General features: G+C 62.3%; 5 protein-coding genes across 5 annotated transcripts; all 5 read left to right on the top strand.

Annotated features, from left to right (window-relative positions):
• Positions 1-58: 58 nt before the first annotated feature.
• Positions 59-490, top strand: LMJF_28_1810 (conserved hypothetical protein; the record flags this gene model as incomplete). Its single annotated transcript, XM_001684411.1, has 1 exon — positions 59-490. The coding sequence occupies one exon, from the start codon at positions 59-61 to the stop codon at positions 488-490; it is 432 nt and encodes a 143-aa protein (XP_001684463.1).
• Positions 491-3,642: 3,152 nt separating this feature from the next.
• LMJF_28_1800 (conserved hypothetical protein) lies at positions 3,643-11,349 on the top strand (the record flags this gene model as incomplete). The annotated part of the gene is made up of 1 exon (XM_001684410.1): positions 3,643-11,349. The coding sequence occupies one exon, from the start codon at positions 3,643-3,645 to the stop codon at positions 11,347-11,349; it is 7,707 nt and encodes a 2,568-aa protein (XP_001684462.1).
• Positions 11,350-12,546: 1,197 nt separating this feature from the next.
• LMJF_28_1790 (ATPase-like protein) lies at positions 12,547-14,322 on the top strand (the record flags this gene model as incomplete). The annotated part of the gene is made up of 1 exon (XM_001684409.1): positions 12,547-14,322. One exon carries the CDS (start codon positions 12,547-12,549, stop codon positions 14,320-14,322), a length of 1,776 nt encoding a protein of 591 aa, XP_001684461.1.
• Positions 14,323-15,323: 1,001 nt separating this feature from the next.
• LMJF_28_1780 (putative DNA topoisomerase III) lies at positions 15,324-17,924 on the top strand (the record flags this gene model as incomplete). Its single annotated transcript, XM_001684408.1, has 1 exon — positions 15,324-17,924. The coding sequence occupies one exon, from the start codon at positions 15,324-15,326 to the stop codon at positions 17,922-17,924; it is 2,601 nt and encodes an 866-aa protein (XP_001684460.1).
• A 1,461-nt stretch (positions 17,925-19,385) lies between these two features.
• LMJF_28_1770 (conserved hypothetical protein) lies at positions 19,386-20,276 on the top strand (the record flags this gene model as incomplete). The annotated part of the gene is made up of 1 exon (XM_001684407.1): positions 19,386-20,276. One exon carries the CDS (start codon positions 19,386-19,388, stop codon positions 20,274-20,276), a length of 891 nt encoding a protein of 296 aa, XP_001684459.1.
• Between the last annotated feature and the right edge of the window lie 1,901 nt (positions 20,277-22,177).

Raw genomic sequence — 22,177 nt, 5'->3', positions numbered from 1 at the left:
GGTGGGCCACCCCAGAGGCTTTCTCGTGCACTCGTGGGGCGTTGGGTGCGGTTTGTTGATGCGTGCGCCAGTGAAAGTGACGACAGTCGCGGATGCCTCTGCGGAGAGGGCTGCCACCTCCTGCTTCCTGGTCAACGCGCGCCGCTTCTACCTTGCCCCCTCGCGCATCTGCATGGATGAAGCCTCGAGTACTGCAGGGCAGCAGCAACAGCAGACACCAACTCCCGGTGCACCTGCGGGCGCCTCCTCTGCCTCTGCCAACGGCAGCGAGAGCGCCCTGGACGTTGCCATGCGTGTCAACAAGATGAAAAAGGCGCACCAGAGCGGCGGCGGCAACAAGAAGGAGGTTGAGCAGGAGGCGTGGCATGCACTGAATTCTCTGACCGAAGACCAAATCAACAACGCAGAAGGAAAGGCAGTCTCGCTACTCCTGAACGCATGGGCGTACTTCGCCAAGTTCTGGGCCAAGGGCAAGGATGGCCCGTTGTGAGGGATTTGAACGCGTGCATGTGTGTGTGTGTGGGGGGGGGGAGGGCGGACCCAGACACAGTGCAAGGTAAGGAGAAACAAGAAGAAACAGAGATCGAAGAGGCTGCGGTGAGCGCAGTGCCAGATTAAGGCGTGCGAGCCGGGCGTGTGTCTGTGAAGGGGGAAGAGGGAGGCAGGAAGGAGCGAACAAGAGAGAGAGAGGGTTTGGCCCTCTCCCTCCCTCTCTCCCCTCACGCATGCACGTCCACTGTGCCCTCCAACACAGGGGAGAGAGACCAGGTTACGGATGCACGGCACCGTGCCCGCCCACGCGCCCTGCGGCCTTGACTGGCCGCACCCCTTCCAACTACCGCGTTGCACGGTGCCTTCATTTTTCCTGTTGGTGCTTCGCTCGGCATTTTTCGTCATAAGAGACAGAACGAGGGGCGTAAGGTGGGGAAGGGGAGCGGGTGGCACACGGGCGCACGCACACAGTAGCTGGGCGGTATTTTGCCGCCCCTTTCGCCTACTTCCTCTTCCACGCACCGTACCCTCCATTCAATGCTTGTCTGTGATGTGCGTGTCTCGTGGTCGTGGTGGCGGCAGTGGTAGTGGTGCTGCCCACCACCTCCTCCTCGTCGTCGAATGCGACTCCCTCTTCCCTTATCGTCTCTGCGTATTGTCGTTTATTATTTTTTATTTGTTCGTGCTCGCTGGCGTTGTATTGATATTTAACGCTGAGACGGGGCGGGGGCTCTGCGGCGGCTGGCTGGAGAAGAGGATCATGCGAGGCGCGCGCACAGAGATGCGCACACAGCGAACCGAAAAAAAAATCAAACCAAACAACCGATGCGGTGCCGAATGCATGTGCGTCTGTGTTAGACTGCGACTGCAGCAGAGTTGCAACATTCCGCAACTGCGAAAGAGGGGGGGGGGGCGGGTGGAGAAGAAAGGGAAGCGGCGGATAGGGAGTGCAGCCGCTTGTCTTCTTTCGTGCACCGCCATCGTGCACCAGCCACCTTGGTGCTTTTTTTTTTGGACTTCCCTCACTTCCCTCGTTGCGCGCAGGCAGAGCCTTTGCGGATGCTTGCGTGTGCGCTACAAAGTGTGCTTGGCCACCTCCTTTCCATTTGCCCGCACTCTTCTGCACCCTGTGCGCGGGCACGCATGCTCTGCTCTTCGCGCGCCCACAGGGACACACAACCAACGTACGCGCTCTCCGCCTCGACAGCTCCTCTGTCCGCTTCCTTCTCTCGACCCACTCGCGACGCGCTCTTTCTCTTTCAACTTTCTATATCCTTGTGAATGGTCGAAGCAGGAACAGCACCCCATCAACGACAGCAGCACGTGGTACGTGGCACGAACGTCATCAGAGCCGGTGCGCTTGCTTGCCTCCTGCCCTTTCTGCGCGTTGTGGAGCCCCTCTCCTCTCCGTTTCTGTGCTCCCTTCGCTCTTCTTGGAGGAGGAGGGTCGGGGAAGTGAAGGAAGGTGGGCGCCAGCAACAGCATCCACAACACACGCGCACGCGCAGATTCACAGACACTCGCACACACAGAGACAGGCAGGCATCGCTGTCTGTCTGATAGAGGTAAGCGGTGTTGCACAGCGCACCACATTGCCAGCCACCCTTACACAGCGAGAAGGCGAGGCAGCATCACCAGGAGGAGGCGCTGCGTTTTCGGGCAGCCCCGGCTGCTGCTGCCTCCTTTGTTTCTCTGGTCGCTGACACCTGGCCCTTTCCGTCCGCTCCACGCCACCCGCCTCTCCCTCTCTCCCTCTCTCTGATAAGCTTAAGAAAACACGTAACAAATAGGACGTCGACGCGGACGTACCTCCCGTAATTGCCGTCGCTTGCATACACTGACACGGGCGGCAGAAGCGCTGACTGCATTGCAGGACGGAGCAGCGTGCAGCCGCTGCTGTGCATTCACCGCCGATTCGTGCCCTCTGTCTTCTCTGCGCCACCTGTCTCCCAGTCGAAGACCTCTATAGACACAGCGGCTGGAGGCTTTCCCTGGCCGCTCAAGCGTATCTGTGTCGTCCCGTGTGCGCGACAGCACCGCTTAGCCGCGTGCTTGCCGCTGCTGAGTGTCGCACGTACACAGAGAGGCACGGCGCACCTTCGTCTCTGTCCTTTTCGTGCTGTGCCCCCTTCAGTCCCCCTCCCCTCCCCCGTGTGCCACACGCTGCCATCGTCGATGCGCACGGCTGCGAGTGGCACCGGTTATGGGCTGGCGTCTGCGGAGGGGGTAGATGGCTGGATTCGGCTGTCGAGCCCGGCAGGCGCAGCCGTGTCCGCCTCTCCGCTGACCGTGACCTGTGGGCCCTGCGCATCTCTCCCACAGCGCGGCGGTGGCCACCCGCTCCGTGCGTTTCGCACGGAGTCGCCTGTGACGACCGTTGCGGCCGTTGCCAAACAGTGCGCTGCGCCCCATGGCATGGTGCCCATCAGACTTTCGTGTTACTCCCGCACATGGGCGAACAGCGACCCACTGCCGTCATACCCGTCGCCACGTGTGGCGGCTGCGCCACCCCTCTCGCTGCGCGCTCTTCTTTCAAAAGCGTTGCTGTGCTCGCTGTTGACGTCTTCAGCCGCTGCCACGCGGATGCTCGCCTCGACAGGCGCACGACGGCATCCCGTGTGGGTCGCAGCGAGCAGGCAGCAGCACGCCATCGCACAAGGCGTAGCGGTGCTGCACCACTCCCGCAATAGGCACGTCCGACGATTGCTTGCGGCTGCCGTCGCTTTTGATGGGGGAGGCAGGCCGCCAGGGCTACGGCTCGGCGTGGCTGTGCGCGCGCTTGCCACCGCTACGACGCCGTCCACCCCCACTGACACAAATGCGCCGCCGGGCTCCCCGGAGTTGTTCCTTGACCTCAATGAGGCACCGGCGCATCCGGCGCTCAGGGGCAGCAGTTCCGTGGGCGGTGGTGACGCAAACCCACCCGCGCGGCGAAAAAGTTCGCATCGCTTTACCGACAAGCAGCGGCGCCAGCAACAGCCGCAGCGAGAACAGTCGTCTCGGGGCAGGAATAGGCAGCGCAAGGAAAGGCGAAGCGGCTCGCAGGGTTCGTTGCACGAGAGCGAGCACGGCGCGACCACCCTCAGAGAGAGGTCGCGTCACGGAGAGCTTCCGGCGCAGCCGCCGCCGGGCCCTTCGCCACACGAGCAGATGCGCCACGTGCACTCGTCTGGTCACCATGGCGGCTCCACTTCTTCGGCGGCGCCGTCCTCGGCCTGTGGTGCTTCTGCCCACGGTCGACGAGGCTTTTCTCCCATGAGGCGAAGTGGCGCGGTGAGTGCCTCGGCCACCCACGCGAGAACGGCAGAAGAGGAGGTGAGCACGACTTGGAGCCGGTCGGCGGGGCGTCGGGGTGACGACCGCCGTAAACGGGACTGTCAGAGTGGAATCGACACGTCCGCGACAGGCCAGCCAAGCAGGCCTGCATCGTGCGACCCGGGCACATCGCCGGCGCGAGCGCCACCGCCCCCCACTACTTACACGAACACCGGCGCGCCGAGCTGTGCTGCGCTGCGCCGCCTTGTCAAGTCGCACCACACGTTCCGAAAAAACAGCGAGGTGCTACGGAAAAGTGACACGATCGCGGCTGCGTTTGAGCTTTGGTGCGCCGAGGCCGTGGCGCACAGCCGTCTGGTGGAGCATCTGGCCCCAGCGTTGGGCGGTGATAGCCAAGCGGTGGCAACGGTCCGCCTCCTCCTCACAGGTGCCTCCAACAAGGCCGCGACTGCCGGCTCAGGGGCGGCGGCGGCCACCTCCGCGACCATGTCAGCAGCAGAGACGCTGGCAGTGCTGGAGGTGCCGCTTTCGGTGGTGGATTGGCTCAACGAGCCCATCGTCGTGCCGGACCTGGGCGCGGGGACAATCATGGAATTTGTGCACAAGGTGCTGTCCCCTTCGCACGTGGACAAGGCGCCAGCCAACAACTGTGATGGCGCCGGTGCTGGAGAGTTACTTTCCGCGTCGGCTGGCGACTCGCCGGCTGCACCTTATCGGTATGGACGTCTTGAGGCGGTAGAGGTGTGGTACGACGCGTGGGGGCGCCAGCAGCACTATCGCGAAGCGGCGGCAGGCCTGTCCAGCAGCAGTACTGAGCCGGCGGCGCCATCTTTGAAGGCCTCCATGGCGCTGTGGCACCGTAGGCATCGTGCAGTGCAAGATGTGCTGCTCTCTCACTTGACTGAAGGAAGTCGACCTTCCGCACTTGATGCGCTGCCTGTCTGCCCAGCTGCTTGTGACAGCGTCGACACTCGCGACGCAACTCCCGTCGAGTGTGGCCCTGTAGCAGCTGCCAGCGCCAGCGGCGCACCGGTGCAGCCTGACGGGGACGCAGCAGCGCGACCAGACCAACTCGTTGAGGGGGCGACGCGGGAGCTGCTGCTCTATCTTATCGAGTTTCTCCAGACGCTGAGCGCGTTCAAGGCTGCACGCGAGGAGGCGAAGATGCACGCGGAGTACCATGCACTGCTGGAAAACGCGGTGGCGGTGCAGTCAGGGCCAGCTCAAGCAGCTGCCGACGCCGCCGCTCAGGGCACGTACACGCACCTGTGTCTTGTTGCGCGCCGCTTTCGCGCGTCGCCGCGGGTGGAGCTGCACCCGCCACTCGCAGCGTCTGATAGCCCAGATAAGCCCCTTAGCGGCGACTGCGGTGTGGATGCGGCGCTGCGCACCGCGGCCCAGCAGTACCTTCGGTCAATTTCCAAGGTGGACAAAGTGGCGCCTCATTCCAACCCGTCGTCGTCAAAACTTGAGGGCTCGACGGGTGACGCGGGCACACAGGAGACTACCGGAGCACCATCGTCGTCGTTGGCGTTGGCTGAGCGAGTGGGTGCGGCGCCATCCTACAGCGTTGCCGTGCTGGACATCTGCATCGGTGTTGTGCTGCGTTGCCTTCTCTTTTACCTTCCAGCGCTCTCTGCAAGCGACCGGGTCCATGTGCTGCAGCAGCTCAGCGCCCCTTGGCTGACGCTCGAACCGGAGGAGAGCGCTCGAGTCGCGTACTGGTCAGCGTTTTTCGGTGTTGCCGATGTTCTCTCCAACGCCTGCGCACCAAAGCGACGGGAGCGTATCGGTGCGTTGCCATCCGCCATGGGCGGACTCAGCAACGCTGACTGTTCGACCTCCTCTGCTTCGTTCACCGTTGACCACTCCACCCTTTCCACACTGCAAGGCGTGGTACAGCAGCTGCGCTCCTTGTGTTGGCCCACGGCGCTGGATCGTCACTCGAGTATCGTGCAGCACGCCCTCTGCCTCCTGCCAACGGCATCTGAAGCATCTCCGTCACCTTCTTCGGCGGCGGCATCGGTGTCCGATCAGCGGCGGCAGCAGCGGCGTCCGCCCACCGAGACTCTGCCTGCTGGCAGTGCACGAGGCACGGCCTCATCATCAACAGTCGCCGCAGCTCCGCCGCACTCCGCGCAGCCTCGTCCCCCTGCGTGGAGCGACGTCGTCGCGGTTGTGCGAGGCAGCGAGAGCCGACAGCGACTGGGCTACGAACTCCTCTTTCTCTTCTTGGGAGTTTTGCAGTGTGGGAAGGCGAGCGCCTTCCTGGCCCCTGTCAACGCAACTGCTGCTGCTGCTGCTGCGGACGCTTCGGCTGGGAAGCCTGCTTTGCCGCACCACCGGCCCTCTGATAGGCGCCGACTCAACACCGTCTGCATCTACGCGCTTGACGTCGACAGGTTCATTGCGGAGCGGATGAGTGCCTTGCGGCCGGCAGGCGATGCGTGGCCGCTGCTGCGCACTCAGGCCTCCTGCTCGGCTGCAAGGGCGGCATCACCGCCCGGCTCGCGCCCTGCACCTACGGAGGTACTCGCAGAGCAGACGGCGCACCCGTACGGTCTTTCTCGCGTGGCGCTGTGCACTTTCAGCGACTCCCTCTTGGAGAGCTGGCCGACCTTGTCGCCCCAACGCACGCAGATCCTCATGGTAGCCCTGCAGCGGGCTGTGGCAGCTCCTGCTGCACTGGCGTTGCGCTCGCTGCTCCCCACTCTACATTCGAGCGCCCGCGCCGGCTGCGAGTTCAGCGGTACCCGCTCCTCTGCCACGCCGTCACATGCGGTGCAGCTGGCTGCGCGCCGTGCCGAGTGGCGAGCGGTGGCGCCGGTGATGTCCCTGTACACCACACACGCGTGCCCGTCGTTGTGGAGCACGATGTGGGCTTACATCTCGTCGCAAATGAAGTCTCTGCTGCGGCAGGTGGAGGAGGTAATGAGGACGGCACACGCAAGCGCAGGCGATGCGCGAGGCAGCGATGTCGCGGCGCATGGAGAGTGGCGCTGGTCAAATGACGAGGTAGAGGCGTGCTACAAGCAACTGGAGGAGCTAGCGACCATGTGCGCGTGGCTGGTTGCCATGGTGCCGTCCGTCTGTGGCAAGTGGCCAGCTGGCGCTGGCGCTGCTACGTCGGAACCTGCACAGGCATCCGCACCAGAGCACACCGAGCGTGTGAGGGCCGGATTTGAGCGCTGTGTCAAAGGCCTTCTCGCTGTGTGGACGCAGACAGGCGCGAGCGCTGATGCGGCGGAACAGCTGCTGAATTTGTTTCCCAGGCACCCCAGGGCCACACCGACGCCCGTGGACTGCACCCCCGTGAGGGCGGCCGACAACGGCGCCGTCGACGACACTGCGCAGGGTGCAAAGGCGCCGCCGTTGGCGCCGGAGGAGACAGCAGCAGGTGAGGCGGTGACACTACTCGCGGAACTGGCAGGGGCGGCGCAGACGCATGTGTGGACCCGCACGCTGTACGGCGCTGTCGAATTATGGATCAAGAAGACCCGCTACATCCAAGCTCAGTCGCGAGGAATCATGGAAACGGTTCAGCTGATGCCACCAGCGGAGGCATCTACCTCTGCGCTAGCCGCGATGACGGCAGCAGCGCCCGGCCGCGCTGCAGATGATCGTTCCCGCGCAGGCGAGACGGTGACCAACGGTGGAAGCGCTGCATCTGTGCCGACGGCGCCGCCCGGCGTGGATTTGGCGCTGCTTGCCTGGTGGCGCTCCATGGCGGAGGAGGATATCGGTCTACCATCGGCGCGCGTCTATCTCGCGCAGGTGTACACGGAGCTTCTGCGGATTGTTTCTGCTCGCGCTGCTCTCGCATCGTCGACCCCTCTACCAGAAAGGGCACACATGGGGCGCCCGCTCGATTCTGAGCGAGATTCAGTGTTGGGGGGCGCAAGCAATCGTACCGGCGCAGTGGAGAGCGGCGGCGAGCCAACGTCGAGTTTGAGGGGCGACACGCCAGTCAGCGGCGCAGCGGCAAAGGCCATTTTTTCCGCAGCGGAGGTGGTCGTCATTGTGAGGGTGCTAAGTAGCATTGCGGCACGCGGCGTCGCGACGGTGACCTTGGGGCGCCTCACGGAGCGCGCGTCTGGGCGGGGTGCGCTCGGCAAGACGTCGTCTGCTGGCTCCGCAGAGAACGCTGTGGGCGTAGAGTCCGCCTCTGGCAACGGTGACTCCATCATCGACTCGCTACGCCGCGCCGCCGTGTACGCCACCGTGGCGGGCAGTGGGGTACCGACGACCACAACGCCGGATTCGACGGCGTCAACGGATGCCGGCGCTCGCGGCCTCTCAACCGCAGCCGACGGCGATGAAAGCGGCAACCCTACCAGCGTAGGTGTTGCGGAGGAGGCCACAGCGCACGACCGAGGCAATGCTGCTGCCCTCTCTGCCCAGAAGGCGGTCCAGCGTATTGAGGAGGCGCTGCTGAGCAGCTTGACAGCACACAGCGCAGCGTTGCCGGCGACAACGATGGTGGAGGCGACGTGGCTTCGACTGCTTCCCCTGTCGACGCTGCAGAAACTCCTTGATCATCGAGAGTCCTCTGCGATCACCTCAGCTGGACCAGACGCCCCGCCGCAAGGTCTGCCATCCGGCGCACCGCCGTGCAAGGCCGCAAATAGCGGGCCATTGAGCACGCAGCCAACAGTGCGCGCCGACCTCGCCACCACAGCAGCAACGTCGTCGCCTCCGCGTTTTGTCTCTGCCGCCGTCGGTGCATCCAGCTCTGCTCCACACCTCGACGGGTCACTGCGGGAGTCGCCGTCGCCGTGGGTGCGCAAGTTGCATGACGCGGTCCTCACGAGCTGCCACTCGCGCCACATTGGCATCTGCCTTGTCTCTTCGCTGTACTCTGTCCTGGCAGCGTCGCAGAAATGCGACGACTCTACACAGCCTCTCTCAGCGGCGACTAGTTGTGACGGCAGTCGTGGCGCGGTCAGCGCCGCCACTCTGTCTTGCGGCGGTACTTCAGAGGCCGCTTCGTCTTGCGTTGAGGACTGCGATGCGGCCAGGGACGGGCCGTCGCTCGCCACGTCGCGGCTCCGCTGCTTTTTGGCACGACTGCGCACGAGCTGCGCTGAGGCCGTCGTGCTTTTCCATCGTTCGAGAAGGCAGCACGCTGATCTCACCGCCGCATCCGGCGAGGGTGACGCCAGTAGCGGTGGTGGCGCAGGCGCGAACGATGCAAACGCATTCCGCGTAGGCTTGACGGCATCACCATGGGCCGCTGTTGCAGAGGTCAACGGTGATAGTAAGGGTGAGGCCGAGGCGGGTATATCGCACACGGCCACGCCGCACCAGCAGCATGGGCAACGCTTCTGCAACGTGCTGGTGGTGACGAGCGAGCTTCACGAGCGCCTTACAACCTACGCAGAAATGCTTACTCGCGCGGCAGTGAGGTGTAGTGGGGCAGAGCAGGGTGCTGACCAGAATACGTTGCGCACTTCCCGCAAAGTCAAGCCTGAGAGAATGCGACACCTGCTCCGACTCTTGTACGCATCGCTGCTCGATGCGGTTTCCGATTTTGTGCCGTATGGCGAGCACGGGAATGCTGTGGAGGTGATGCAGATGCTAGGCGTCATCACTCGCCGCATGCCGTGGCAGCAGTGCGCGCAAGCGTCGCTGGCGCAGGTGCTGCCTGTCAAGAAGGACGGGCAGTTTGGCTACCATACCAGCGGCGAAACAGGCTGTGAAGCAGAGCCGCTGACGAAGCGCGGGGGCGGCGTGGCGGAGGCCGGCGCTGCTGCTCGACTGAGCGCGCCCCGCGATGGCGACGAAAAAGGCGTCTCGATCGATCCCCTCCTTGTGTGCTTTCGGGAGCAGGTGACACGGCTGATGCCGTACGTGGATGCTGAAGTGCTTCGCTGCACGAAAGCTCGGTTGCCCCTGCTGCTGAACCTGGCGCTGATCGGCGGCGCCAAATCGTCTGTCGAGTACGTCTTGCGCAGCGTTCCAGTCAGCACCAGAGGGTCAATGCAGTGTCGAGAGGGGCCCTGCGCCGCCGCCGCCGCAGAGGCGACGCGTTCCAGAAGCATCGTTGCTCTGTCACCCGTGTCCCGTTCGGCAGCGAAGGTGAGCGCGTCTGAGAGTGCCAGCCGTGTCACCACTACCGAAGCAGAGCCAGGCCGTCTGGGACTCTCTACGCTGCCTCTCTGGTCTCAGGCCCCACTCGAGTCTTTGCTACACCGTGTAGCCATGGACCGGTTGATGGCATCGCGACACGCGCTGTACTTGTGCACTCTGACCGTCAATGCACCGGAGTTTTCAGCTGTGCTTCTGCCTCTCACGCACTACCTGCGCGACGCGCGCGCGAGGATTTCGTGGGCGATGCTGGAGGTGGTGTTTAAGGCCATTGCCGTGTCTGCCGTGAGCTTCCAGCGGCACCATCAAGCAGAAATGCTGCTGCGTAGTGATTTTCTTGTGCCCTTGTCGTCGTCCTTGTCACCCGGGTCAGATCAGACGTCAGGCAGCACCACTGCGTCTCCCGCAGATCGTGCAAGCGCCGCCGCCGCGGCGGAGCGACCCCGACGAGGTGGGGGCGGCGGCGATGCGTCGCAGCGCGGCGGAATCGCGCTGCCGCGGTCGTCGACCGATTGCGCGGCGCTGCGCGTGGGGGAGATGAGATACCCACACCGTAACGGCAGTGAGGCTTTGGCGCCTCTCTTCCGCACAGCTGCCGTACCGTCTGCCGTGTGTAATGCGCCGTCGCAGCTGCGGCACGCTTGGGGCGACCTCGCTCGCCGCCTCCTTCACGAAGAAGATGACGTAGCCGTGTCCGACGTCTCACTCTGGGTATCGGCGCTGTACTGCGGCGCTATGGTGAACTGCGCAGGAACTCAGTTGTTCGAACAGCTGCTGGCATGTCTCGTCTTCGGCATCACGACCCCCGCAACCTCGGCGGCAACCACCACAACGCGGATCGCCACGCTGGACGTTGTGGGCTGGACGCTGGTGCTGGAGGCGTGCGGCACGGCGTCGGACCACCACTACCGACAGGCATATCAGAGTCTTCTGAGGGACGAGCTCGTCGCTTTCCTGGAGCGCGCCGAGGCCTCTGTGCACAGTGATGAAGGTGGCGTCTCAGCATCGTCTGCTTCATCTGCCTCGTATCCGTCACGGTTGACTACTGCGGCAGCGGAGTCGGGGCGGGCGGAACTCGACGACGCGCTTCCCCTCGCAGGGGCCTGTCGCTGCCGCTTGTTGGAAGGCATTCCACAGCTGTTTGTCGAGGACGCCGCGTTTTGGCGTCGCGTGAAGAACTGCGTGGAGTCGTGGTGCGCCGCGATTGCTCGCGACCATGCTGAGGTTGCCAGTGAGTCCCCATCTGCGCCAAGGAGGTCCACGTCGGCGGTGCGGCGGTCGTGGGTGACACAGCTACAGCAGAGCTTCAACTGGGCAGCGCAGTGTGCCGGCCACTCGCCTCTTGTGTTCAGCGATAATACATGTACGACGGAGGCGGCAAACGCAGATGCGCACGCAGTGACGGAGTGGATGCGGATGCAGCTGGAAGCTCTGGGGGCGAGCGCAGCCTCAGTGACAACCACACCGGAGGCGCCGACGAACGTCTCCCCATAGTGTGGGAGGCAAACCGCGTCTCCCCGCGTGTAGCACACCCATAACCGTAGACAGCTGTCTTCTCTGCCAGGGAGGTGCAACTTCAACCACTCCGTCTTCCGCGATCGAGTGCGGCCACACCGCAAGGTGACCATCTCACGTCGCGGGTTGATTGAAGAGGAGACGAGACGGAGTTGGGAGGTCAGCCAAGTTTCTGCGTATGCCCTCCGCCACTCTGCTCGCTTGTGCATCGCTTGCTTGCTGGTCTGTGGTGGATGATGCAATGACCATGAACACAGACTTGTCGACGGGAGAAGAGCGAGGTAAGATATGCACTTGAGGAGCAGAGGAAGAGTATACAATGCGCCGATGAAGAGAATGACTCTCGCAACCTCCCCACCACACATACACACACACTGGCACCTACACGTGCACGTTTGTGCACAGTAAGAAGAGGGGCGGGGAGGGGGAGGGGGGGGGCGAAGCGTGCTCGCAGTGGCATGTGCTGTTCTGTGCATCTGTATGGGTGCATGGCTGGCCCACGATGGGCACAGACGTCATGGATCCGTTTACTTTGCCACGAGTATCTTTAGCTTCTTGCCCCCCCCCCTCCCTGGCGCGCACCCTCACCTCGCTCATCCCTCCCCCTCGATCTTTCTTCGCCTCTTCTCGTTCTCTCCCTCTACCCACACGCACACACGCACAGGCACTGGTGTGAGGGCTACTCGGAGTGCCCAGAGCTGTTCTTCGGCACCCTTCCTGTCCCTACCCCTCCTGCCTTGTTCTCTTCTCCTCTTGCGGTGAAGGGCCGGGCAAGGCGTGTGTGTGAGAACGCGAGGCTCCTGTGCGACTCGAAGAGGCGGCACACCCACACAGCGTACTCGCATCTACGACCAGACACCACACAGTTTCATAGAAAGCCCCCCTCTCCTCTCCCATCCCCACACACGCACACACAAAGACAGGCAGATATAGCCATAGACAGAGCGTTGCTGTTGCCATCACGCGGAAGTGGTTGGACGCAGCCCCTGCACACGCCTCCTTTTTCTGTTTGCTCTGGTGCAAAGGCAGGGAGCGCATTACCTTCGCGTGCTTGTGCTGTCCCCCTCCTCCCTCTCCCGTTACCGAGCTCACTCACTCACCCGCATATACGCATTCAGCTGATAGTGTCGCACCGAAACCTGCCTTTAGGGCCAGCGGCGGAGCTGTGGCTTTGCGATGATGCACCGCCCGTCTAGCTCGTCACCACTCCCCCCTGAGGGCGAATCGACGCGGTACCTTGTGGTGATCGAAGTGAGGACCACTGCCGATACCGCTGCTTGGCCCGAGCTCAGCTGCCTCGTCCGATCCTATGTGCGCGTGCAGGCGAGCCGCCGACTGGCCGCGGACCACCTGCCGCCGTTTCTCCCTGGCGCCACCATCTCTCTCGCAGACGCGCCGCCTCTGCTGAGAGATGATGTCGCGTCGGTGCGGGTGTGTGACGTCTCCTTCCCGACAGGCTGTTCGTGGACAAATATGGAGCAGGTGCACTTCTGTATGCGCCTGTACCGACTCCACGGTGAAACTCTCCGTATGCCACTATCGTCTGCCGCGTCCGCCCCGGCTGCCCAGGCGTCTCTGCCGGCGTGGTGCACGGCCGACAGCATGCACAGCGGCGGCGACGAAGGTGACAGTGCGTCGAGCTTCACCGTGACACCCCTGCCACACGTCTCACTGGAGGGCCAGTGGGAGTCGCTGTACTATGGCGAGAGTGAGGCGGCGTCGATCGCGTTCAAGCGGGACATTGTGAGCTACGTGGACACCGCCATGCGGTTCAGCCGCGCCGGGGTTAGCCCCAACTTTGTAACGTGGAATCGACTTGTTCTTTTCCACGGCCCGCCAGGCACGGGCAAGACGTCGCTGTGTCGCGCCTTGGCGCAGAAACTGTCGATCCGCCTTGCCTCGTCGGTGTACGCTCGCGCGTGCCTCTTGGAGATCAACGCTCACAGTTTGTTCAGTCGCTGGTTCAGCGAGAGCGGCAAACGCGTGCTGCAGTTGTTTGAGCAGGTGCACCGCATTGCTGACGACAAGGAGTGCTTGGTGTGCTGCGTGATGGACGAGGTGGAGAGCCTCGCGGCAGCTCGCACCTCCGCCATGAAGGGGAACGAACCATCTGACTCGATCCGTGTCGTAAATGCACTGCTCACACAGATGGATCGACTGCAGGACTGCGAGAACATCGTCGTGCTCGCCACGACCAACTTGACGGCGGCAATCGATGCAGCGCTGCTGGACAGAGCGGATAAGCGTGTGTATGTCGGCCCGCCAGGCGTGCAGGCACGCTTCCTCATGCTATATGCGAGCGTGCAGGAGTTGGTGGACAAGCGGTTGGTGGCTGCGCCGCAGGCGGGGACGTCGGTGCTACCCGACGAACTGAACGGGCTCTCTCTTGCGGACGAGCGTTTTCAGGAGGAGGGGCAAGCGGCACACGGGGGCAACGTAGGCGCGCACCGCAGCCTTGGCAGTCATCTACTGGTTGGTGGCAGCAGCACCGCCGATGCCGCACACACGTGGAATGAAGAGCTGACCGCGTTGCACGACGTGTCGAGTAGGTTTCACAAACCGCTGCAGCAGATGATGCCGACATCCACGAGTTTGGGAACGGTCCCCGCTCCGCAAGCAGTGCATCCCCAATCGCCGTCGCACTGCCTCTCTGGCACTGCGTACACGATCAGTGAGCTGCTCCATCACATTGCCGAGGTGTGCGTGGGCCTGAACGGCCGCACCTTGAAGAAACTGCCGTTCTTGGCGTACGGTGCGTGCATGTGCAATTCTCACTCTGGCGGCTGCGGTGGTAGCGAGTCGGCGTGGCAGGGCGACCAGAGCGGGGGCGTCGATGCGCCTCTGCCTCTGCGGGACTACCTGGAGGCGTTGCTCAAGGCTGCAGAGGAGGCTGCTGCGGTGGCCGTACTCGATGCGAATAGCGGCTCCCAAAGCCGTCTGCTGACGCCGTAGGTGAGCCGCGCTGTGTCACCCCGCTCGAATCGCCTCTTTTGCCGCAGGCCCTGATCTCCCTCCCTCCCTCTCTCTCGAGACGGCTCGACGAGGAACGGCACGCGGCACAGATCATGGCAACGTACGTACTCCTCTGCGCAAGAACATGCAGCCATACATGGCCCCTCCCTTTTCCCACGTCTGTCAGCGATTCTGCTTTGACGATACAGAAAACGAAAAACCAGAAGGAGAGGCAAACGGCGTGAGAGGAGCGGCAGTCTGTGTGCCCACGTCCGAGTCTGTCGCCCCGGCTGTCAGCCGTGTACCACAGCGGGCTGTTTCGCGCACCACTTCTGAGGCGTAAACGTGCAGCCCCCTCCCCCTCCCTCCCTCACGCGCCCGCGCATGTGATGAGGCAGGGAGGCCCTGCCAAGCACTTCACGAGACCGCTTGAAAAGAACACCGAGGATGCAGGCAATGGAGAGAGGGAGGGGGGCGGGATGCAAAATGTCGTTGCCTCCTTCCTCCTCTGCTCCCCACTTCTGCAGCCTTTAAGCCCTCGATGGTGGAGCGTGAGCCTGCTGTGTGTTTGTGTGTCGAGCGGACCTTGACTAGGGTGGTGCTGACTCTCGTGCCAAACCTCATCATCTCTCACAATGTCGGATGCTCCATGTGTGCGCGGACCATCTTTCCTCGAACTCTCTCTCTCTCTCTCTCTCCCCTCCGCCCACTTCTCCATCTACTTCCCCCCTCCTTTTTCCCAGGATCCACCGGCTTTCTGCACTTTTATGCGTTTGCTTTGCTGCTGCGTGTGTATGTGTGTGTGCAACCGAAACGCAAGAACCGCGAGGCCTCCTCCCCCATCTTTCCCCGCCCCGTCGCTTCGTTCCCTGCATCACGTTGGTTTTATTGGCCTCCTTTCCCCCTACGGCCTGTGGTCCTTCTCTCGACCATCAAGGCCAAACGTCATCTAAAATATCAGGTGCGACGGCTGACTGGAAAGTGTGCGTGTGAAGGTCGTAATGGGCCGCAATGTGTTGATGGTGGCTGAGAAGCCGTCGCTGGCAGAGAGCATCGCGACGATCTTGAGCAACGGAAGTTGCTCCCGCCGCACCCGTGCGCTGCCGGTGTACGAGTACCCGGGCAACTTCATGGGTAGTCCCGCCTACTTCAAGGTGACGAGCACTACCGGCCACGTCTTTTCGTGCGACTTCACCTCTCAGCATCAAAACTGGGATCGCACAGATGAGGAGCAGCTCTTCACCGCGCCGATCACGTGGAAGGACACGTCGGGGAAGGTGACCCACCACCTTGAGCATGAGGCGCAAGGCTGTGACACACTGGTGCTGTGGCTCGACTGTGATCGTGAGGGGGAGAATATTTGTTTTGAGGTGATGCAGGTCGTGCGGCGCGAGATCTACAGCCACCACAACATCTTCCGCGCGCACTTCTCGGCCATCACGGCGGAGGAGATTTTCCAGGCCTTCCGCAATCTCGGGAAGCCGAACAAGAACATCAGCGACGCGGTGACGTGTCGGCAGGAACTGGACCTGAAGGTCGGCGTCGCCTTCACCCGGTTTCAAACCAAGTACTTCCAGGGCAAGTACGGCGACTTGGATGCCAGCGTCATCAGCTACGGCCCGTGCCAAACGCCGACGCTCGGCTTCTGCGTGCAGCGCCATGACGAGATCCTCAACTTCAAGCCGGAGAACTTTTGGCGTCTCGTCCCGGTCGCCTCACGCGGCGGCGCACTGCTGCAGTTTGAATGGGATCGTGGGCGCCTCTTCGACGAGACGATGGCACGGCTGATCCTTCAGCGCATCACCAAGAACGGTAAGGTGGCCACCGTCGTCAACGTGTCTGTCAGCAACGACACACGTCCGCGGCCGACCGGCCTCAACACAGTGGATCTCATGAAGATTGCAAGCAGGGCCCTTGGCATCGGTCCCCACTACGTGATGAGCATCGCCGAGAACCTGTACATCCGCGGCTATATTTCGTACCCTCGTACCGAATCCACGGCATACCCGTCATCTTTCAACCTTGCCGGCACCCTTGCTCAGCAGAAAAACCACTCCATGTGGGGGGCCTACGTAACGACGCTGCTGCAGCAAGGGCACGCGCGCCCCAAGGCAGGCAAGGACGCTGGCGATCACCCGCCGATCACGCCGATGCGCAGCGCGTCGCCCGGCGAGCTCTCCGGGGATGAGTGGCGCATCTTCGAGTACATCACGCGGCACTTTATCGCCTCCGTGTCACCAGACTGCCGGCTAATCAAGACCAAGATCACGATCGAGCTTGGCGGTGAGCTTTTTAGCATCTCGGGAAAAGTGGTGGAGGACCCCGGCTTCACGGAGATCATGCCGCACGCCCGCGTCGAGGACGACAGAATGCCGACCGGCGTCCACAAGGGCGACTCCTTCCAGCTGTCCGATGTGCGGCTGCAGGCGGGGCAGACGCAGCCGCCGTCGTACCTGACGGAGTCGGACCTGATTGGGCTGATGGAGAAGAATGGTATCGGAACCGACGCGTCCATCTCCACCCACGTCAACAACATTGTGGAGCGCGGCTACTGCAGCGTGCAGGCAGGGCGTGTCATGAAGCCATCAAAGCTTGGCATTGTGCTTATCCACGGCATCAAGGCTATCGACCCGGAACTGGTGCTGCCGCTTGTGCGCAGTCGCGTGGAGGAGTATGTCACCCACATCGCCGAGGGTCGCGCGCAGCTCGACGACGTGCTCAGCTACTCGCTCGACCTCTTCTTCGCTAAGTTTAAGTTCTTCAAAGAGCACATAGACGTTTTTGACGCCCTCATGGGCGCCTCCTTCTCCGCCATCTCCGCCGCCGGGAAGCCGATTACGCGGTGCGGCAACTGCATGCGCTACCTGAAGCACCTGGATACCCGTCCCCAGCGGCTCTACTGCCCGTACTGCGAGGTGACGTTCGCGCTGCCGCAGGGCGGCGCCATTAAGCCGTACTCCAGCTTCACGTGCCCCATCGACAACTTCGAGCTCGTCATCTGCCACATCGAAGGCGGCAAGTCCTTTCCCATCTGCCCTCATTGCTACAACAACCCGCCGTTTGAGGACATGCGCCCCGCCATACAGCACCACGACCGCGGGTACGGCGGAGGGGCAGCGACGACGATGGCACCGTCCACGCGGCACATGGCGTGCGACGAGTGCCGCCACCCCACGTGCGAGCACTCCCTCGCCACGAACTACGTGTGCGACTGCGTGGACGGCTCCTGCGCCGGCAGCATGGCCTTCGTTCCCCGGACGGCTGGTCAGTGGAAGGTGTGCTGCAACAAGTGCCCCATGATGATCAAGCTGCCTCCGACAGCGCAGCGAGTGTACGTCACCTCCGAGGAGTGCTCCGAATGCGCCGCCAACTGCCTCGACATCATGTTCCCCGAGGGCAAGAGCGTCTTGCCCAACCGCAAGGATCGCATTGTCGCGTGCATCTTCTGCCATCCAGGCCTGAGCCCGCTCTGCGAGGAAGTGCGCGGCCGCATAGGTAACTTCCGCCGCATCGGTGGCGCTGCTGCTGGTGGTCGGGGCGGCCGTGGCGGCCGTGGACGCGGACGTGGTCGTGGGCGTGGCAACCGCGAGGATCGCAGGTGAGTGCGCCGAAGCCCCTTCGTAGGTCCCCAGTTGCGGTAATGAAGCCTCGATAAGCGAGGCGTGCACGTTTGCCTGCGTGCGCATACGCACGGGGGTGAGCCGATGACACGCACTTTCTCTGCCTTCTTCTTTGTGTGCGCGTTGCCGTGGCCTGTGAGCTGCTCCCTTTCCTCCTCCTCCTCTCAGGCGCGTATGCAACCACGTTCCTCCTTCCATCCCTCCTTCACACCAACGTGAACAGCAAAAGTAAAGCCGAGCGAAGGTCAGCCACGCGGTGACGCCGCGTGCTGTGGATGCTGCGTGTCAATGCAGCGGCGTGTGCGTCAGCTCAGCTGGGCGATGGGTTATGCAAACTTTTTCCCCGCCGTTCCACCTAGGCGCCACCTTCAGATAGAGAGGGTGTGTGTGCGTGGGGAGAAGTTGCTTCACTGCAGACTGCTCGGCACCCTGCGTAGAGTGCGTCGATGATGGGGCAGCGTCCGCCAGTGTTCTACCCCTCCACCCCACGCACTGCGATGCCGTCACCCCCTCTTGGACTCCGCCTTACCTCTTCTTTCTCTGACCTGCTTTGCTCCTCTGCGACTGCCCCCACTCTTCCTCCCTTTCTCCCCTGACCTCGCGCCAGTGTCACTACTCTTTTGCCTTGGCTGCAGTTTGGTGAGAGCCCTCGTATCACCGCACTGCCGCCGATCGGCTATCCTTCCTCCCCCTCCCTCCCTGAGCCCCTCCTTTCCCTAGCTTTAGATTTCCTGCTCCTGTGTCCTCTGCATAGTCTCGCGTGTCCATCTCCCATTTCGCATCACACAGATACACACCACGGCACGCATAGCGTGTAGCGCCTTGTCGCGGTCTTCGACCCCTGTTATTCACAGCTCCTTCCCGACAAAGGAAAGCTGCAGCAGCAGCACCACCGGCCCCTAGCACTGTACAGTGCGCCCTCTGCCCGCACGCAAACCTACACGCGCACGTGAGCTTTCATTTACCATCACCTTGCGTCCCACTATCCCTCAGTGTGCTTCTACCGGTGCTCCTTTGTACAGAGTCTACGCCACACGTTGAGCAGGAAAGTGTGGCGCGCCCAACCCCGCCGCGTCGTACGGGCGTACATTTCATTGAAAAACTCTCGGTGTTTCTGTATGGTGGCACAGTATGCCAGCTAGTTTCCGACACTACGAGCCGGAGGAGCGGGGCGGGTACGCGTCCAGCGCGAGCAACCACGGTACCGATGTTGGCGATGCCGAAACAAGGTACTCGACCAAGAAGCGTTCAATCAAAGCCACTGCCTCGAGAACTGGCACGGGTAGTGCGGGTGTGCCGGCGCAGCAGCTGCAGCGCTTCGATGTCTTGCTGCGTCTTCTGGAGAATCGCGAGTGCTTCGACTGTGGTGCGAGGCAGCCGCGATGGGCGAGCACCAACCTTGGCATTTTCTTATGCCTCCGCTGCGCCGGTATCCACCGCTCCATGGGCACGCACGTATCAAAGGTGAAGTCGGTAAACATGGATGCCTGGGCGGAGTCTACGATGCTCGTGGCAGAGAGCATCGGCAACGCGCGAGGACGACTCTTGTACGAGTACAACATGCCACCGTCGGCACGCGTGACCAACACGACCGAAACCGCCGTGGCCGAGCGCGTGATCCGCTCCAAGTATGAGCGGAAGTTGTACTACCACCCCTGCTTCGCACAGCTCGTTGCACAGTTCATGGAGACCCCGTTGGAGGGGGTAAGCAGCAGCGGGACCACAACTTTAGCGTCTTCTCCGGGATCGAACGCGCCGCTGTGCCTAGGCGGCGAGCCAGGGCACACGCAGCCGCAGGACGCTGTGCTCGAGGAGCTCTGGGGAGCACCCGTGTCTTCACTCAACTCAAATCAACCGAGTCAGGAAGCGACGCAGGGCACGACGGGGGCCCGCACAAACGTTGCGGAACTCTTCTCTGCTTATCCGACTCATAGCGCCGGTATGGACTATGCGGCTGCTGGAGGCGGTGCCCTCTCGCCGCCTACGGCGTGGGGGCAAACGGCGGGGTCGCTGTCGTCGGTACCACCGGTGAGCGCGAACGCCGACTCGGGCTGGTTCGAGTCGCAGTTTGGTGGGGCGGCAAGCAGTGTACTCGGCCCCACCAGCGGCGGCGCTCACAGCGGGGCGCCGTTGCCGAACACACTGCAGTCAGCGCCGAGCCCGCCGACAGCACACGATAACACAGACGACCTGTTCACCGGCGGCAGTGCGAGCGTGGGCTGCAGCAAAGACGAGATTCTCTCTCTCTTCCGCACCGCACCTGTCGCTGGGGCGTATGGAGAGACGAGCAGCGTTTCTACGGCAAACACGGGCGGGCACCCGATGGCGTGGTAGTCACAGACCGTGAAGCCGCGCTACCCCGAGTAAGAGAAGGGCGGCGTGACATCTCGTGAGAGAAAGCGAGGTGAGCGAAGAAAAAGGGGGCCGCTGCGCGCATCCACGGCGTGTCGTCTGGTTTGTCTGTGTACGCATGTGTGTTTATGTGTGTGAGGTCGTGCGGTGGTGCAATCAAGCAGAGAGCGAGAGGGCGGGGAGAGGGCCATGGCGTCTCTTTCTCACGCACATACATACATACATACGAGTTTTTTTTTTAGTTTGCGGTTACTGTTGATGGTCTTTTCATGTGTCGATCTGAATCTCTCTCTCTCTGTGCTTCACTTCTTCCTTGTCTCTCTCTCTCTCTCTCTTGTTGGTTGAGCTCGCATTCCGTGGCGTGGGCGCGTAGCCTGGCGCTCTTTGCCTGCTTCCCTATCCGTCTTTCATCATTGTTATTTGTGTTGGGGCGAGCGCTGCTGTGCGTCAGGTGGAAAAGGAGCGCATACGCTCTTCCCTCATCTTTGCGTTTTTGCTCGTATGTGTGTGTGTGCGCGCGCGTGTGTGTGTGTGTGTGCGTGTGCGCTTCTCTCCGTGCGCTCTCTCTCTCTCACGTGTTCTCTTATGCCAAGTTTCGGCAGAGGGCACGGGGCCGTCCGCGATGACCCGCAGGCACAGGCTCCTTCCTCCCTTCTTGCTTTCATTCCAAGTCCGACGTTCCACGCGCGCGCGTGCGTGTGTGTGTGGCTGCTCTTTGCTCCTGCCAACGTGTGTGGAGGAGGCGGGTGCGCATGCCCGTGAGTGTGAATGTGATGTTGTGCTGTCTATGCCGGTTGCCGATGTGGACGATTTGGCTTCGTCTCCTCTTGTGCGCCTCCATCTCTGCCCTCCCTCTTGCGCCTGTTGGTTTGCATGCGTTGTTCGCGATAGCTGTCAGTGTCGTCGTCTCGGTTGATTGCTCGGCCACTCGCGTGGCTCTTCACGCGTTGGCGAAGCGAAACGCAACGCATCGTTGCTCTTGTTTTGTGTTCTCGCTTCTACTACGTGCTCCACTCCATCTCCGCCCTCCTTCTGTGTGTGTGTGTATATAAGATTGCGTTTGCGTCTCTACCTATGCCTTTCTCGCTCGCTCCTTCTCTTCCCCTCTTCTGCCACGTCTCTCCGTCGAAGGCGACCACACCGGGCACCCACTTGGTCTTCTGCATTTCTTTCGTGACTTCTCTCCCTGCCTGCAGCCACTGCCGTCATAGTAATGGCTCTCCTCCTTTTTGTGTGCGTGCTCATTGTGTAGCCGTTGTTGGGTGCCCTGCTCCCCTCGCATCTCCTCCGCCGCACTCGTCGACAGCCATTCTCTCTTTTTGTTCCGCTCTTCTCTTACGTTCACATCGTTATGGTACTGCGAAAAGAGCGAGTGCGCCGATGCGGTCGTACGCAGTTGGATGCACCCATGCACGCACACACACACACGTCTTCATCCTCTCCATGTTGGAGAGCGCGCGCTTGTGAGCCGTGCGTACTTCGATGTCGGCATACACATGTTCAGCACTTGCTCCTGACGGAGGAAGGTTTATGTTTTCGTGCTTCTTCTTCGTCTTCCCGTCGTGGTTGGGGGGAGGGGAGGGGCGGGCGGTGTTGTTTTGTGCGGAGAAGGATTTCCACAAGCCATCGATCGCGTATATGTCTTTCGCATATGCGTGTTTGTGAACTTACATCTCGGCGCATCCGTGCCGGCGCATCAATGCGCACGGGGGAGGGGGGCGGCGGCGTCGGTCTCTGGTGGTCGTGGTGGGCGCATCATCCGCACGCTCAAACGCATGGAAACAAAGGGTTTGGATTGTGATCTGTAAACTCGATTCGGAGGCAAGCAAGCGGCAAGCCGCCTTTGTCTCTCCCCCCCCCCCCGCCCACCGCCGGCCGGCCAC

The sequence above is a fragment of the Leishmania major genome, chromosome 28 (genome assembly GCF_000002725.2).
Source record: "Leishmania major strain Friedlin complete genome, chromosome 28".
Classification (NCBI taxonomy): Eukaryota; Euglenozoa; class Kinetoplastea; order Trypanosomatida; family Trypanosomatidae; genus Leishmania; species Leishmania major.
Note: the sequence above shows the minus strand (reverse complement) of the source record. Positions and strands in the feature narration are given on the sequence as shown.